The sequence below is a fragment of the Patagioenas fasciata genome, chromosome 5 (assembly GCF_037038585.1).
Source record: "Patagioenas fasciata isolate bPatFas1 chromosome 5, bPatFas1.hap1, whole genome shotgun sequence".
NCBI lineage: Eukaryota > Metazoa > Chordata > Aves > Columbiformes > Columbidae > Patagioenas > Patagioenas fasciata.
Genome location: NC_092524.1, coordinates 17370237 through 17385222, shown reverse-complemented (window position 1 = coordinate 17385222; position 14986 = coordinate 17370237). Strand labels below are relative to the sequence as shown.

General features: G+C 38.5%; 1 protein-coding gene across 5 annotated transcripts in view; it reads right to left on the bottom strand.

Moving 5' to 3' along the window:
• Positions 1 to 14986, bottom strand: part of MOB2 (MOB kinase activator 2) — a 121390-nt gene that overhangs the window by 56661 nt on the left and 49743 nt on the right. The window contains exon 1 of one of the 5 annotated variants that reach the window (XM_065840165.2): positions 7261 to 7660. The exons of the other annotated variants lie outside the window; for them this stretch is intronic. Within the exon in view, the coding sequence (XP_065696237.1) occupies positions 7261 to 7298 (38 nt within the window). The 5' untranslated portion in view covers positions 7299 to 7660. Of the gene's footprint in view, positions 1 to 7260; positions 7661 to 14986 lie in introns of those variants that run through there. 5 annotated transcript variants of the gene reach the window in all.

Here is a 14986-nt window from a genome sequence, read left to right as displayed (position 1 = left end):
GTAAATATGTACACCATGGGGGAAGGAGAGAGAGAAAGAGAGAGAGAAGAACACATGCACTCACATGAGACCTGCAACAGCAGTTTCTGGAGTTCTGAATTAAATCTTTGTTTCTAGTAGAGACTAAAATATTTGTTACTGTTAGTTGCAGATACATAAGCAATGAGAATGAACACATTCCCATAAGTTATTCTTTGATTTAAATATTTCCAAGGGGCAGGAGACTAACTGATCAGGACAGTTTTAAAAGCATGTCACAGCCTGAGAGATTTTTATTTCTCACCCACTTTTTCCACATAAAACAACAAAGATTTTTCCAACTAAAATATAATCTAGCATAAGGTACTACAGTTTCAGACTAACAGGATTATTCTAAACCATATGCTTCACTGATCTCAATAACTGGCTGATCAAGAGGCTACCACCCCCCCAAAAAAATTATGTTTAAATACTTATTTTCTGCAAGTCGTCCCTAGCATTCACCATGACGAAGGCCCAGTTCCAAATCCATATTTGGGAATAGCTCTATTAATATAAAAATAATGACTCACAGTGCAAGTTCTAATGAAATCTTCTATTTAGAAGCATTATGTTTATAATACTTTCCCCATATAAGGCTTACAGTTGAAGTCTTTATGCATGTATTGTTAATGAATATAAAAATGCTTAAACTACTTTTGCCTACTCACATATACAAAAAAATCCCAAAGAAAACACATATGAGATCGTAAGTCTTGTGTTGTAGGACAAAGGCTACCAGAACAGCCAGACTGAATATACAGGACAACAGTTACAAAAACAATACCAGCAATCTGTATAAAAGAAACATCATTCCTGGAGGTGATGATTAAATCAAAATAATTACAATTCTAGAAATAGTTCAGTGTTTTGCACCATATTTCCATCTCCCTCTGCTTGGCAAACCTACTGTCACCTTCTCATGTAAGGCAGCCAGTAGCAGGGCTGTCCAGAATACACAAATAATGCCAAAATGTGGTGGAATTGCTGCAAATGGTAAGTTCTTGTTACGAGACAGTGACACTACTGTTAGCCCTGTTGCTTTTTTTCAAGACCTTTGCATTCATTGTCACTCTCCAGCTTTTGACAGCTCCATACCCCTCCTCACAGTTCTTACAGCAGAGCCACCAGTAAGATAAGAGGGTTCTCAGACAGAGCATTGGAAGAGCACAGCAACCAGAACCTGTAGTAAGGAACCTCCAAGGCATGGAGCACACAGCAGTGGTCAGAAACAGCTGGCAGCCTTTCCTGGCTCCACTGCTTGCTGCATGTGGGGAAAAAGGTCTAGACTCCAATCCTGTCCTGATCACTTGGCCATGTCAACAAGCAGTAATGCGATGGCAACTGTGGGATTCAGGGGTGTGGAGTGGGAGACTTGGGGGAAAGTAATTTATAAAGGAAACTTCCGCTGGTTGTGAACGAAAAGACTTGCTGCATTTTGTTTGTTCTCAGAGGCTGGTGTCTCTCTATACTCACCCAGTAGTCAGAACATCCTCAGATCTCAGTCTACACCTTCCTGCTCCAAGAAAAGAGCAAAATAAGGGGCATTTTAATCACACAGGAGAAGCCACCCCACTTTGTAACTGAAGCATAGTGAATGAAAATCACCATCAGTTTCAGAAAATGGAAGAACAAACCTGTAACTAAGTTACAAATAAGCACAAAGGCCTACAGCTGACCAAGAGCACTAAAATCACCTGGAGTCAGGCAGAGTCAGTCAGCAGTGCTGGCACTGCAGCTCAGCTGACGTTTTTCGACATCATAAAGCATTCTAAAGATGACTCTCCAAAATGGATTTGCAATCTAACAAAAACTGAAGTGGATAATCTACATTTTTTGGCCTTAATCTGATAAATCTGTGCTGTGCTTTCCAAAGCTAACAGTCTGTACTGCAACCCTTAGATGTTCCCTTTTTTCACGATAGAAACTGTGGTAATTTGGGAGAACCATAAAGCAGTTCAAACAGCTGCTTCTTCTCAGATAAGATATTTGGGTGTTCGTACTACTTCTGTTTGCCAGATGAGCTATTTCAACAGGCTTTCATGAGCTGTTTGTCACATCCTTTAACGCTATTTTCCTGTGGTTGCAACAACACTTAATAAAATGCCTTCTGAAGCAGACTTATTGTGCTCCTACTTTCTACTTTTTTGGGCAAAATAAACATAAGATACGACTTTTTCTCCTTGGCTTGCTTTGCGTCAGAACAAGACAGAAGCACACAAGTAAATTCTTTTTCAATTTCAGTGCTTGGCTCAAAATCAAGATTCATTAGTTTAAAGCAGTGGCTTGGAGCAGAGGAAACAGATCTTGGGGCCAACAATATGTTATCAGAGTCAGTTGAGCATCCATTAATCATTCAAATATTCCTAAGTATTTTGTCCCTGTCCAACTTGAATTTGTTTCAAGGAACTGGTTACTTCTGCCTTGGATTATATATAATCACCTTCATGTACACATAGTCCTGAGATGAATGCAGCAAAAAAAAAATCTCCATGCAGAGCAGAACTCAAAGAGCATTTTCAGAAGGCCCAGAACAGCACCGAGCAGAAGAAGGGAGATGTCAAACTATTTGAATTCTGGGTTGAAACACTGGTATCACAAGTTAAGCACATGCTTTTCAAGAAGGTTCAGCAAGTACTCAACTGACTGAGATGCTAGCTGCAAACACTGCTTTCTCAAAGCTTCCACCCCGCCAGATTTCTGAATGCACAACCTAGCTACGTTCCTCTGGTGCTTGAAACCATCCAGGAGAACATGCCACACAACAGTTATTCAACAGTGCAGAGTCAAGTACAGTAAAGATGAGAAGAAAAACCTTAGCATTTAAACATTCTACTTTGTGCTATGTATTTGTTTCAATAAATAACCTCTTGTACATGGTGCTCAGTGTCCATTACCATAAGTTTGAGGTGACTGCTTTGCAGGATTTGCAGATATCATTGCTTAGTTTTACACCATCTTCAAACAGTTTTCAAGTTTCTAAACCTGCACCGAGTTAGAACGTATTGCAGACAAACTATACGCTGCATGGCCTTGTCAAAATTGTCATGCCAAGCAGAAGAGAGTGATGGGGCATTGTGTGGCTCACTAACCAGGGTCATCAGAAAACCCAGTTCGGGTGCAATTTTACCTAGTAGACTATTTATCACTATGCCATGTGATATTTGAAGCAAGGTCAGAAAGTTTACATGTGTCCAAAGGAGCTCTTGACTTCTACAAGTGTATGATCTACTTCACATTGCAGCAAAGCTTCAACATGGTGGTCATGGCCATTGTGAAGGTAAATCACCATGGGCATGGTTCTGTATGCATCACTACAAAGGTTATAGGAATGTGTAAGCCCGTCCACTATGATTTTAAAAGGCACAGGAAGCTTACATCACACCAAAGTTCAAGCTGTGTATTTGTTTCAGGTGGGTTGAGGTCATATCTTGTGAAATGCATGCTTGGATTTACATCCTTCCTTAAACTCAAGTAATTAAGAGAAGAAAGAGGAAATAAATGTGTAATAAACAGTATTTGTTATTTGACAACTTACCAAAGACTTTACTATCAGTAAATCCAAATGCTAAAGGTACAAGAAAAAACAGCATTTACAGAGAAAAAAAAAAGATGCTGAAACAATTACAGTGCCAGCACATTTTTCACTGTCAATAAGCCCAGCACCATGCAAATAAAGGGATATCTCCCAAGTTAAGATGACCTTCAAAAGAGTTTGTTTATAAAAATAAACTGTGCTATGCAAAGAAATATAATCAGCACACTGCAGGTTAGCACATAAAAGCAAAGCTGACTTAACAACATTGTCAAAGAGATGCTGGCAGGTAAGATTTCTACGTCAGTCTCAGCAAGATAACGTAGGTCTCCCAACTCAGTGTCCCCTGATGAATCTCAGCACCAGATCCTTCTGTCTCCACATACTTGCGTAAACATTACCCGCTTCAAAAAGCAAGAGCAAACATGCCCATGTCCAGTGAGATCTACTCAAAGCACACCTACAAATCACTGTTTCTAAGTCAAACTCTGGATTTTACATGTGTTTCCAGTTTATATGTGTACAGTTCTTATACTAATATCAATTGAGGTACAACGGAACAGGAGAAAGGCTAGGAAGGGGGAGTTTTTTGCTGGTATTAGGTGTGAAAACACTTTCAGGCTTCTTTGCTCCCCTTGCAGTCTTCCTCCTCGTATGAGTTTACACGTACAACCAGAGCCTGACCAAATCATATCTCCCCCCTGCCCCCCCCAAATTTATTGTGATGATACTCTCACTACAGTTCATTGTTTACAAGCAAAATTAAAAACAAAAATCAAGATTTTCCTGAAAACTGGATAAAATATCTGCAGTTTCAGGGAGTATCTCATGATGTCAAAGACGCAACTATTAAAAGGAAAAGTGACCATCTTTATGCAAAAGATACAAGGGTTCTCACATAACCCCTGTATCCTATCTTCTCCCATCACCCCTTTTGGTCACTGCGTCCAAGATATCAGGACCACCTAAAACAAAAACACTATCTGGAGCTTGATAAACCAATCTGTGAGAACTTATTGAGTTAGGCATGGTTTGTTTATTTTTTAAGAACATCTGGATACAGTATGTAAGAAAAACAAGAAGTTGCACTTTTGTTTTTAAAAATGAGATTTTTCAACAAAATCCTTTTTCTCCCTCACAAATGCCATCGTATACCCTTTACTGTGAACTTCCTGCAAATTCAATAGCTCCACTTTACAAAATAAGACTCAATACAGTAGAAAGGTGCCAACCAAAGTGACTTTTGATGTAAAGAATCCCCTCCTATTGCTCTCCATGGTCAACCTCTATGTTTTAACATTAAACATTTAGCATAATACTACGTTGTCTGATTTGGAGTATACTTGGGCAGTTTATCACTATACTCTGCAGTTAATCTCTGAACGCACTCATTATCCGGAGGTACTCACGTTTAGCTGTGCAAACCACATTTTGTTTGTTTGGTTTTTGGTTTTGTTTGTTCGTTTTAAATAAGAGAAGCTCAGTTTCCATGCACTACACTGTGTACAGTAATCCCACAGTAACCATGTCCTCGCCTGCTGCAGCAGTGTCCAAGCAGCTCCTCTCTCCTGAAGTGACCTGTCTGACAGGGGGCCACTGCACCTGATGAGTGGAACACACTGTCCCAAACAAAAACCCCTAAAGATCAAAACAAGCCTTTCTGCTGACATGCCAAAAGTTTAGGCTAAACAGGAAAACATACTTGAAAATCTTTTTCCATTACCTTGCATTACTAAACCATCTAGGCAAGAGATAAACATAAAAGGAATTTCTTTAATTAGAGGCATCCACTCCTCAGCATCTGCTGTTTAATAGAGCAAAGCACATTAGCAGGTTAGAATCAGATAATATTGGAGTCTCCCAAAAACTCACAGTTGAAGCTTCTTTTTCATGCAAGCATTTGGGTGCCACTGGTTTTACCCACTGCAATACAACACTTCCAGTTAAATGTTTGCTGTAAAATGTAATGCCAGGTATGCACTGGGTCACAACAAATGAAATTCCTTAAAATGATGATGTAGCATCTTGCAAGTTAGAACAAGGCACAACAGATGCACAGGGTGATCTTGCACAACTTATTTCCCTGAAGTTCTACACCACGCATTCATTTTTAATAAACCTCACATCAATTAAAGATTACGCTTCCTGTAACTAAAATCTAAAAAAAAAAACCCTTTAACATAAGCACTATCCATTATGTTTTGCATTTCAGCACCATTTCTTAATTGACTCTCTAAATTAAGATAATCTCTCACAGGGTCAAAAACCTCTGCCAAAAAGACAAGTTAATGCTAATATATTCTTAACTTCTACTAGAAACTCAATCCCATTGAGTGGCAAACACATCTTACAATTTAAACCTAAATACTGCAAGACAGTAACTTTGAATTATGTTTGATTTTGTATGCAGCCAGATAATGGAATTTTTATTACAGTTGTTCAAAAAGTAAAGCCAGGAAGATGTTAGCATCCATCTACTTTGCCATTAAAAAAACTTACTCCAAATCTAATTTAAAAACAAACAAAAAACAAATTTAAACATATGTTGGCAAAGCAAGGGGTCCTTCTAAGTGGCATTGTGCAAGCCAGTGCTGGCAAAACCAGCGAAGACCAGCTGAGCAACGCTACTGAAGTATTTCCCATCTGCTTGCACTGCTATATGCCTCTCTTGGGCAGAGACTGACAATCAAGTGCACAACAGACCATGAGTTTAAAGCACCTAGGCAGGTTTGGGCTAGTCTGTACGCTTGGACACTGAAATATGCCTGGGCTTTTCAAGAATACAACGCTAAGCCAATGGCACCATGAAGCACTTATCACAAGGCTTGCTCAGGACAGAAGGTTAAAAGCAGCAGCAAAGTAAAACAACACTCTGAGACTAACAACTTTCTTCATTTGTCAACTCACCTGGCAGGTACTAATAAACAGTTAACAGAGGACTGTGGAAGTACAAGTCCTCTCCAGTTCAGGTACGGCTGTGCTGAGAAATAAAACTTACATCGTATGAAGACATACAATAACCTGCTTTATTGAAATCAAATGTAATTGGAAAACAAACACTTTCACCTGAAAATTCTCTATCTTCAATTATTACATAAATGTTCTTTAAACAAGGAATATCTAGTTAGTGATCTTTACAGTAATGGTATATTCCATTACTGAGAGGATTTAATAGCAAACAGAAAAAATAATCAGTGTTTTTAAACCCACAAAACTAGTAAAGTGACTAAGTAGTTTTAAGTATTTGAAACTACTGAAACTAATTTTATTTAGACTGACTAAATTTAAAGAAATTTGTATTCACTATCAGAGAGCACCACATTTAATGAGTTTAGCTGTTGTTCATACCAAAAGCATAGCGTGTTTGCTGGCAAATGCTTGAAATGATTAGCACAGGTATCTCTTCAGGAATCACAGTTTCTAATGCTTTGCGGTGCTTTTACTGAGCAGATCCACCTCATTTTAACACTGACAACTCTAACCCGCCCCCAACAGATGCACATGTTTTAAAAGCAAATCTAACAAAACGTAGAAGAAAGCAAGCTAAATAAATGCATATTTCATATGCTGTGAACATCCGCTTTTTTTGAGACAAAAGACTTGGTCATTATTTCACATACCCTGTCACTAGAAAGAAAAATAGAGGCCTCTGTTTTCACGACGGTTTAACGATGAAGATTCAAAGGAGGATACAGGCTCTTTCTTACCCGTTCAGCGTGTATGAACCATTCCTCTTGAGTCTCATACTTGCAGATAAGAATCTTAGGAAAAAATCCAGAATGAGGTGGTTTGTCCTCTGCTAGACCAAAATCCAGGCACCTGCTTGGTGGTTGTGCTTTTTGTTCACTAGGGGATCTCTTTCCTGTTTCTCTGAGTCATCAGTGAGGAACAATGTGAAACCGCCACCAGAACCACTTAGCAGGAAGCCCAGAGGAAACTGCCTGCAGCCAAACAAGGGTCTGGAAGTGTAAAATCTCCCCCAAAACACCTCTAACAGAATCCTAGAGCCCACCAAGAAAAAGCAGCAAAAAATCCCGCAGAAGGCGTTTCTTACAAAATCCCTCAACTGCTCCTTGCATGTGCATGAATAAGTCTTGTAGAAAGCTGTATTTTACTGGTGAGCTGCTCTTCTTCCAATTAGTCTGAAAGGAGTTTCAGATCTATTCCCTCCTTCTCTCGAGCCCTGCTGTGACTGTCACTCAAGTATTCAGCACTGCACTCAGCATAAGGCAGCTAAATAACAAGCCCTAAATAACAAACACCCAGACTATTTCGTTTTTTTTTCTCCCCCTATTACCAAGTTGGAAACTACACATGTGGAAAGAGACACACAATTAGTGGTTAAAAAGGTTTATTTTCCTTGTAGAAAGTTAAAAACAGATCTAAAGTCACGCTCGAATGCTGCAGAGAAAAATATCCTCTAGCAGTCCAGTCCTGGGCAGGCTGCCCAGCATAAATCACACCATTGCACTGTCCCCGATGAGGCTGTTTTCCTCGCTTTCTGTTCACCCTACCATTCCCTGATAGCTGTGAACTAAACAGCTGCACAGCTTAACGTCTGGGCCAGATGGGGGAATCTACCACACAGAGCAAAAATTACTCCAGATAATTGTTGATCATTTACTGTCTGTGAGTAAACAGACACTGACTCAAGTAATAAATCACATTAAAAACATTTTTAACAATGTATGTTGAAATTACTGTCACTTGTGGCCTAGGTGAATCTACTCTAGGATAATGAGAAAACTGCACGCTAGCCAAATATAAAGATTAACTATTCACTACCCAAACAGAGGAAAGCAACAGGTAGGGTCCCACAGAACTCTGGCCTGAGGACAACACTATTCTGTGTCTTTACACATTTGGGCCAGTAAGATAATGTTCATCAAGCTGAATTTTCACCTTGATTTCATCTTTGCATTGTTTTCGGATTGGCAATTTGAAAAATTAACAGTTATAGAAAACAGCCTAAAATATAGTAGAAGTATTTAATTTCTTTCTAGCCACTTGAGATTATACAGTTAGGTGTAATCACATATACCTGTACAGGGACTGATCAGATCACACATGTTGAGAGAAAAAAGGGTTACAAGGAATTACAGGTTAAAGAAATCAACAATGTCATACTGTTGATAAAAGGCAACGAGACTGAGCGTTACAAATATGCTGCGTCTACAAGATAGAAAGCAATCTGGAGTACCGTGCCCAACCCTTGGCACCCTAGTAGACAGATGTAGAACAAGCTGGAGCCCAGAATGCACCAAGAAGAATACTATTTATCTCACAAATGAGAAAACTGAGGGAGGAAAACAAGATAACATCTTTCAAGAATGCAGAAAACTGCTGTAAAGAGAAAGGAAACAAAATGTTCTTCCTGCTCTAAGCCAAGTTAGGTTTTGTTTGTTTGTTTTTGTCTGTTGTTTTTATTGTTGTTGTTTGGTTGTATTGTTGTGGTGGTGGTGTTTTTGTGTTTTATTTTATTTTAAATATTACAGAGATTATTTTGCTCCAGAGCTGGGGACTGAGTAGGTGACTTCTATAGGTCTCTCTTATCTATAGCTTTCTATGATTTGCTTCCATTACTAGTTGGAAGAAAAAATGAAAATTAATGAAAATTGTGCTGTGTAACCACACAAGGCAAACTAGCTCAAGCCAAACCAGACTATAGCATGCTTTAGATTTTTTTCTTCAAAATAAGCTACACTGGCCAGGACTGCAAATAAGTCCAAGACACTACCACCACAGCAGTATCAGCACTTGATTTTATCATTTACATCATGGGAAAGTATTACACTTCATGTTCTTCTCAACCATCAACTCCACAAAGATCCCGCCTATGTGCTGGCTGGCACCCAGGCCCGATTCTCCCAGTTGCTATGGCCAGGCCCTGCTGTCCCTCAGGAGTGAGCGAAGATTCACTACGGCCATCGAAGAACTAGAAGTTAGGTCCCTGCAGACAGCTACCTACCAGTGCTGGATAAAGCAGAGACACATTTTTGGAAGTTTATCAAAGAAAACCAGGATGATTTATTTGGTTAACAATTTAGAGAAGAAAAAATAGTTAAAGCTAATAAATCAAAACTTGTACAAAAAGATCATTTCTAAATGCCCTGCAAACCCAGAATCAAACAAAAACTTGAACACAGTTTTCTTCTTGGAAGCCAGTACTTCTGTAGAGGTGGTCTTAAACTCAGGCTTAGAGTAAATCTGTTATGTCTTCAGTTTTAATTGAAATAAATCACATGCCACTGAAAAGATGCAGCTGACAGTATAATTGAAATATATATGACACTATTTTTTTTTTAGGTATCTGCTAATTTGCATTGGAAGTGCACCGGCAGCATGGAACACATGAGGTGGTATCTGATGACTATTATGTAACAGAAAGTGACTACTATGGTAAATTGGAGAATCACCATTTTCATAATTAATTAAAACCAGACCTTACCACAGCTTTTTTAAGCAGCTTTCTGGACGTAAAATTTAAGTGATATACTCATGGATTTTGAGTGTTTTTACCAGCTCCTTAATTTTTTAAAAAATAAATTCCCGTATTCTGTTGCTGTAAGCAGCTGCTGTTTTTTTCCAAATTCTACTTCTGTCAAAAGACATCATTGCTTTTTTTTTTTCTTTTTTCACTCCTTTTTCACTCCTCCATGCTCTTTCAGGGATTACAGCAGCACAAGGGTATGTGTTCTTCAATATCTCCATCTGAAAACTATTATAGGAAACCAGCAACTAAATATAAACTATCCAATCAGAGTCAGGGACAGCCACATTGATGCTGGGATCCCAAAATGCTATCACGGACAAAAGAACTTACCACAGAAACACAGCAAAAGCCTACTTGCCAATACAACTGTTTCAGAAGCAATGAATTCCTGCTCCAGAGAAGCCTCCTGGAGTTTTGTTTGGTTGGTTAACAAAGATTAAAAAAACCTTTATTTTTAGTCAACATGAAAATAAAGATGATGAACTCGCTGAAGTAGGCAACTCTGTGGTGAAGCAACACACTATACCCATTATCTCCTACAGTATTTACAATTTGCTGCACCTAAAGAAATCCTTTTCTCCTCTCTCTCCCTACACGTACGCATTCCAGTGAGCACACAAGCTGAATCATCATTTCTGTGGTGAAAACACATGGGAGGAGGGAAAACATCTTTACATCTCCTTAAAATCCCTTCTGACACATAAAGCATTCTTACAGCCCGTTTATGTTTTATTTCTTTCCCTAAGCAGAATCCATAAACTTTAGCATGGATTATTTGTTCCCAGGCTAAACACTCATCCAATTACTGCTCTGCTTCTGAGGGGAATTTCAACATGGCCATTTGGCCCAGTTAATTTGGGACGTTAGCTTAAAGTACAGTTCTTCAGATAACAGAAATTAGTATGGATGATTTACCGTTTTGAACTGTTTCCCAGCCACTTTGTGCTTTGAAAACAGCGTTAAAAAAACTGTGTTCCAGCTACTATTAAAAAAAAAAAAAATCTGAACTTAATAAAGGAATGTACAAGTTAAGTAAAAAGCTGGTTACACAAGAGAATAGCTATTCCTCTACTACTTGGAAAGACTTAGAGTACACTCAGAGCTTAATTATTCATCCAGGTGGAGTTTTGCATATGAATGAAACATCTTTCTACATCTAAAAAGAAACACTCACTAGCAACCTCAGTTCTCCACATCTGGCCAGGAAAGAGAGGAGACAGTGTGCCCATATGTACCCTATTTTCCAGAGCCATGGCTTTTTCACAAGTGCTGAAGTTACTTCTACAGCATTTTGTGTTTTATACATATATCCTCAGCCCATTCCCTCCAATGTTTTTGAAAAATCTATTTTAATTTTTCCCACTATTAAAGAGAACAATTTACTCCCTTTCTTCTGGAAATCACCCACTAACCTTGTTTTCTACTGTTTTGCATCATAACTTGTACTTAAGGGTTGGTGATGTTAACTCCCAAGATAATAAATGAAACACTGAATCATAAGAAGAAACAAATGTGAATCTACTTTTCTGGTCTGATTATGCACTTAGAGCACTTTTTATTAGTAAATATATCATACAGAGCACTGAACAGTGGGTCAGTCAGGTTCACTTCTACTTAACTACTTAGCTAATTAAGGCTTAATTTAAACACTGATATTAGAGAAACAAAGAGCTTACAGGTCAATTCAATCGTTGCTGGATAGGGAATGAAAAAGCAAGAGAGGAGAAGAACACAAAAAGTGAGACACAGCTGGAAATAAGTGTTCTCCCCAAATTCTGCTAATGTATTCTGCACATGAAGATAGTGCTGCCTCAGCTTCAGAGCTGAAGGGATTTCTTTGCCAAAGCTGTAAAGAAATCCCATTTCATTAGGGGTTTTGGCTTAGTGAGGAAAAGAAGAAAAAAGCCTGTGTGGGGAACGCTACAATGGTTGCTCTACAAATGAATGCTGTATCACATTCCCTGTATACGAACAAAAAGCCATAACACGTGAGAAGTCTTTAATTTGTTTTTTAAGAGAAGATTTTGTTTTTCTTAAAGAACACAACTGCCAGTCCTGATTTAAGGCAAAGATGAGGGCAGCAATGAAAGGGTTATTGCAAGTATTTCATAATAAGCAAAACAGGACAGTGTTGGAGAAAGTTACAGAACTGAAATAACAGAAAAGCAATCCGCCTGGAAACGGAAAAGGGTGGGTGAGTAGTTTCTACCGGACAAGGGCAAAAGCCACGGTTTATAAATTTAGAAGAAAATACACACCCACACAAAACTTCAAGTAAGAGGATAGGAGGGGAAAAAAAAAAAAAAAAACCACACACACACACAAAACCACCACAAAACAAAAGCAAAAAAATCAAAACAAAACAAAAAGGGAAAAAAAAAACACATACCAAAAAAACAAAACCACATGATTTACAAGGCCTTTAGGTAAGTTTTGCCTGATCATTCTTAATGGACATCTGCCCACGGCGTAGTACAGGAAGGACCAAGCTTTCAGCATGTGGCAGACTGGCAGAAACACAAACCTTTGGCACACTGCCTGCTCTGATCCCGCACTTTGGGCAGTATCCTGGAGGCAGGTTTGGAGCGAATGAACACGGACAGATCACTCTTTTGGAAGGGCTGTCCAAAAAAGTCAATATAATGCATTTTTGGTATCAGACTTCACAGTGCTCAACCGCATTATTTTTAACTTAAAGGATTTCTAGGTTTCAAAAACAGAAGCAGCTACACAGAATTTAATAACTACATTCAGTGTTAAAGAGAGGCCCTTACACAGGGTTAAGAAAGTACTGTGGCAAAATAAATTTTTCAGTGAGTTGCGCTGTTTCATGCAGATAGGCAATGAGACCAGCCATGTGGACAACAGTTATTTATATAACTGTGGTATATGGTTTGTCGAGCATGAAGACCCCCATTCACATCACCCTATCTCAAAGGAAGGCTCATAAAGAAACATAAATAATAAGAGAAGATTAATGTTCTTGGCAAGAGCAGCAAGCAGGTAATTCAGAGCAGGCACTGCCCATTCAGTCCAAGAACAGGAAATAACTGTATGACTTACCAAATGCCCCACCCAAGAAGTCCCAGTTGGTATAAAAGTCTCTGCTGCAAAATTTAGCTAATGATACAATCCAGAAGTCTGAAAGTATCACAGAGGGAGAACAGGATAAAAATTTCTGAGCAAGAGACTTCAGCTAAAATTAACTACACATGATCAGGCACATACGAATCCCTGAAGTCTATAAAATAGGCAGAAAGAAAGTTTTCTACTGCACAAGTTCTTCTCTTTTTAATATATTTTTATTTACCTAAATGGTCTCACAATAATGTGCTAAAAGCTACAAGCAATTTTTCTACTAAAAAAAAAAAAAGTATAAAACTAGATTGGTTTTGTTAATAATGAGACAATACCCAGATTCCAATACAGAAAGCTGGTATTCCACAAGTAAAACTTCTGTTTGCTTTAACAAAGGAAAGGAAGGAAAATCCTTTAATTATTAAAAAGGGCTGTAATTTTGGTCAAATACAAAAAAAAAAAAAAGTAGAAGAGATTAAAAACGAGGTATCAGGAAATACAATTGGATAATAAGGGTATAAATTTTATAAGACAGACTGCATGCCACATATAGGCTAGGAAGTACAACAGGCAGTAAGGTTTACAACAACTATGTGCTTGGTCATTAAAATATTTTAAATTTGAAACAACACCCGTAACACCCTTACTCCCCGAATCTCAGTTTAAACTTGGATTATGAGCTTGCTCCCCAGTGTCCTCAAAGATACGTTTGTCTCTTTCCTTACTATCCTTGCCACTGCATGGACCAATGAGGCTCCAGAATGCTTCTCTTGCATGAGGGTAAAGAAAACCCACTTAAGTCCCAACTTCAGACTGCAGATGCAGATTCTTATTGCCAAATATTATACTTACTTACTTAAGAAGATTAACATTTACACCTGAAAAAGACGACAAATCTGCCTGCCACTAAGTTGTTCTTCTGCAGTTCCTAATTTAGATGGGTCTGAAAGACCTATGCAAAGATGCTTACTTGGGAAGGGAAACATTGATCAACTCTCTGCAATTCAGTACCCACTAAAAATCTAAACAAACACACACTTCTGCACCCATGGCATATAGCTGGCTTGCACCAGAGAGATTCTGTGTGGGAAATGGGGCTTCTGAGTGGTGGAAGTGAGGGGATGGGACACAGAAGATTAGCAGAAAAAAGAGCGTGTAATGCTAAACACATATTACAGGAAGACAACTATAACCAGAAGCTTTTATCTATCAGTTGCTAACTGGTATGAAAACAGGGAAGAGTGGAAAACTGAACACTTCAGAATGAATTCTGATCATCAAAATTATCATCCTGCATTTGTAGTCACTTATCTAGCACTTCATATTATATACCTTCAGAAATAAGCCAATTAATTGCCTATCTCAAAACAAATAAATACAATATTATTTTTGCAGATTATTCTGTACTTCTAAACTAATGCACATAATGAAACAGCTTCTCTGAAATGAAGTTCAGAGTGGCAAAAAACCTACATGTGTCAATGGCAAAGGCAGCAACGTAAATTGCCTGAATACTGACTTTTTAGGTGATGCTAACAAAGCCCTTGCCATATAGGACTTCAGCTGCTGCTCTTCACGTTTTTGCAAGACCCTAAGTGCTAAACAAAAAGAAGTCTTTGTAGACTAATCCCAGGCATAACCCTAGTCATCTGTCCTTCAAAGAAAGGCAAGGATACTTCACCCTAGTCAGAGTCTGGACCTCATATGTGAGGACATCAGAACATTATCAAACATTTATATTGCAAGCACTTTCGGAAATTCTTATAGCGCTTTGGGAAAAAACTCTCAGTCCCCGCAACCTGCATCACCTCAGAGATTGTTACAGCCATTAGACTGGAAAAACCCAGGAAGACATGGCTATA